Raw genomic sequence first — 2,500 nt, forward strand, 5'->3', positions numbered from 1 at the left:
TTTTACGTAACGTCCAACGCCTCCTTCGAAAACGAGCGGCAGAAGAGAGACGGAGATCCCTTGTCAGGCGAAAAGCAAGATGGCAGCGTTATCCGTAGACATCAAAATCAAACGGAAATCGGTAGAGAAGAGCTTTCGTCGGATACGGATCCGAACGAGAATGAAATACAGACGGAGGAGAAAAAGGAGAAGAGGAAGAATAGAAAGAACAGAAAGAATTGTAAAAAGAGAAGCAAAACTTCGAGAAGTAAGGGAAACGGAGTGGTTGAAGAGGAGAGAGGGGAGGTGGACGAAGAGGATCTAATGTGTAAATCGAGGAAACCGAAAAGGAAACTCGACAAGGCAGAAAGACTGAGAAGAAAACAAGAGAGGAGAGAGCGAAAGAGGAAGAAGAGAGAGCAAAAGCGGAGAGAGAGGGAACGCAAGCGGCTCTTGAGAGAGAAGAGGAAGCAGGAGAGAGGAAAGAGGAAAGGAAGAGGGAGGGTAGAAGAGGCTGCCAAATTGCAAAATGAAACGAGACAAGAATCAACAACAACAAGTTCGATGACAACAGTGTCTGAGATTCTGGGTAAGATTATCTTGATATTTCTTTGCGATACTTATTAATATTATCTTACTTCTATTTCTGAGATTCTGGTTAAGATTCTACTTGTATTTCTTTGAGATACTTGGTGTTAGCTTGCTTATATTTATGTGATATGTAGGTTAAGATTCTCTCGACTTTTTATGAGATTCTTGGTTATATATTGCTGATATTTCTGAGGGATTCTGGTTAAGATTCTCTTGAGGAGATGCTTGGTAATAGCTTGTTGATATTTCTGAGGGATTCTGGTTAAGGTTCTCTTGATGAGATACTTGGTAATATATTGATATTTCTGAGGGATTCTGGTTAAGATTCTCTTGATGAGATACTTGGTAATGTATTGATATTTCTGAGGGATTCTGGTTAAGATTCTTTTGATGAGATACTTGGTAATAGCTTGTTGATATTTCTGAGGTATTCTGGTTAAGATTCTCCTGATGAGATACTTGGTAATATATTGATATTTCTGAGGGATTCTGGTTAAGATTCTCTTGATGAGATACTTGGTAATATATTGATATTTCTGAGGGATTCTGGTTAAGATTCTTTTGATGAGATACTTGGTAATAGCTTGTTGATATTTCTGAGGGATTCTGGTTAAGATTCTCTTGATGAGATACTTGGTAATATATTGATATTTCTGAGGGATTCTGGTTAAGATTCTTTTGATGAGATACTTGGTAAAATCTTATTGATATTTCTGAGGGATTCTGGTTAAGATTCTCTTGAGGAGATACTTGGTAATAGCTTGTTGATATTTTTGAGGGATTCTGGTTAAGATTCTCTTGAGGAGATACTTGGTAATAGCTTGTTGATATTTTTTGAGGGATTCTGGCTAAGATTCTCTTGAGGAGATACTTGGTAATAGCTTGTTGATATTTTTGAGGGATTCTGGTTAAGATTCTCTTGAGGAGATACTTGGTAATATCTTGTTGATATTTCTGAGGTATTCTGGTTAAGATTCTCATGATGAGATACTTGGTAAAATCTTGTTGATATTTCTGAGGGATTCTGGTTAAGATTCTCTTGAGGAGATACTTGGTAAAATCTCGCTGATATTTCTGAGGGATTCTGGTTAAGATTTTCTTGAGGAGATACTTGGTAAAATCTCGCTGATATTTCTGAGGGATTCTGGTTAAGATTCTCTTGAGGAGATACTTGGTAAAATCTCGCTGATATTTCTGAGGGATTCTGGTTAAGATTCTCTTGAGGAGATACTTGGTAAAATCTCGCTGATATTTCTGAGGGATTCTGGTTAAGATTCTCTTGAGGAGATACTTGGTAATAGCTTGTTGTTATATCTGAGGGATTCTGGTTAAGATTCGCTTAATGAGATACTTGGTAATATCTTGTTGATATTTCTTAGGAATTCTGGTTAAGATTCTCTTGAGGAGATACTTGGAAATATTATCTTGATGATATTTCTGAGGGATTTTGGTTAAGATTCTCTTGAGGAGATACTTGGAAATATTATCTTGATGATATTTCTGAGGGATTTTGGTTAAGATTCTCTTGAGGAGATACTTGGTAATAGCTTGTTGATATTTCTGAGGGATTCTGGTTAAGATTCTCTTGAGATACTTGGTAATATATTGATATTTCTGAGGGATTCTGGTTAGGATTCTCTTGATGAGATACTTGGTAATAGCTTGTTGATATTTCAGAGGGATTCTGGTTAAGATTCTCTTGTTGAGATACTTGGTAATATCTAGCTGATATTTCTGAGGGATTCTGGTTAAGATTCGCTTAATGAGATACTTGGTAATAGCTTGTTGATATTTTTGAGGGATTCTGGTTAAGATTCTCTTGAGGAGATACTTGGTAATAGCTTGTTGATATTTTTGAGGGATTCTGGTTAAGATTCTCTTGAGGAGATACTTGGTAATAGCTTGCTGATATTTCTGATGGATTCTGGTT

General features: G+C 36.6%; 1 protein-coding gene across 1 annotated transcript in view; it reads left to right on the top strand.

Moving 5' to 3' along the window:
* The window catches only part of LOC137626028 (caldesmon-like), a 121,448-nt gene that overhangs the window by 112,218 nt on the left and 6,730 nt on the right, over window positions 1-2,500 (top strand). The window contains exon 3 of the mRNA XM_068357113.1: window positions 1-568. This exon is cut by the window's left edge and continues 915 nt beyond it. Coding sequence (XP_068213214.1) covers window positions 1-568 — 568 coding nt within the window. The remainder of the gene's footprint in view (window positions 569-2,500) is intronic.

This window comes from Palaemon carinicauda, chromosome 33, assembly GCF_036898095.1.
Source record: "Palaemon carinicauda isolate YSFRI2023 chromosome 33, ASM3689809v2, whole genome shotgun sequence".
Taxonomy (NCBI): domain Eukaryota; kingdom Metazoa; phylum Arthropoda; class Malacostraca; order Decapoda; family Palaemonidae; genus Palaemon; species Palaemon carinicauda.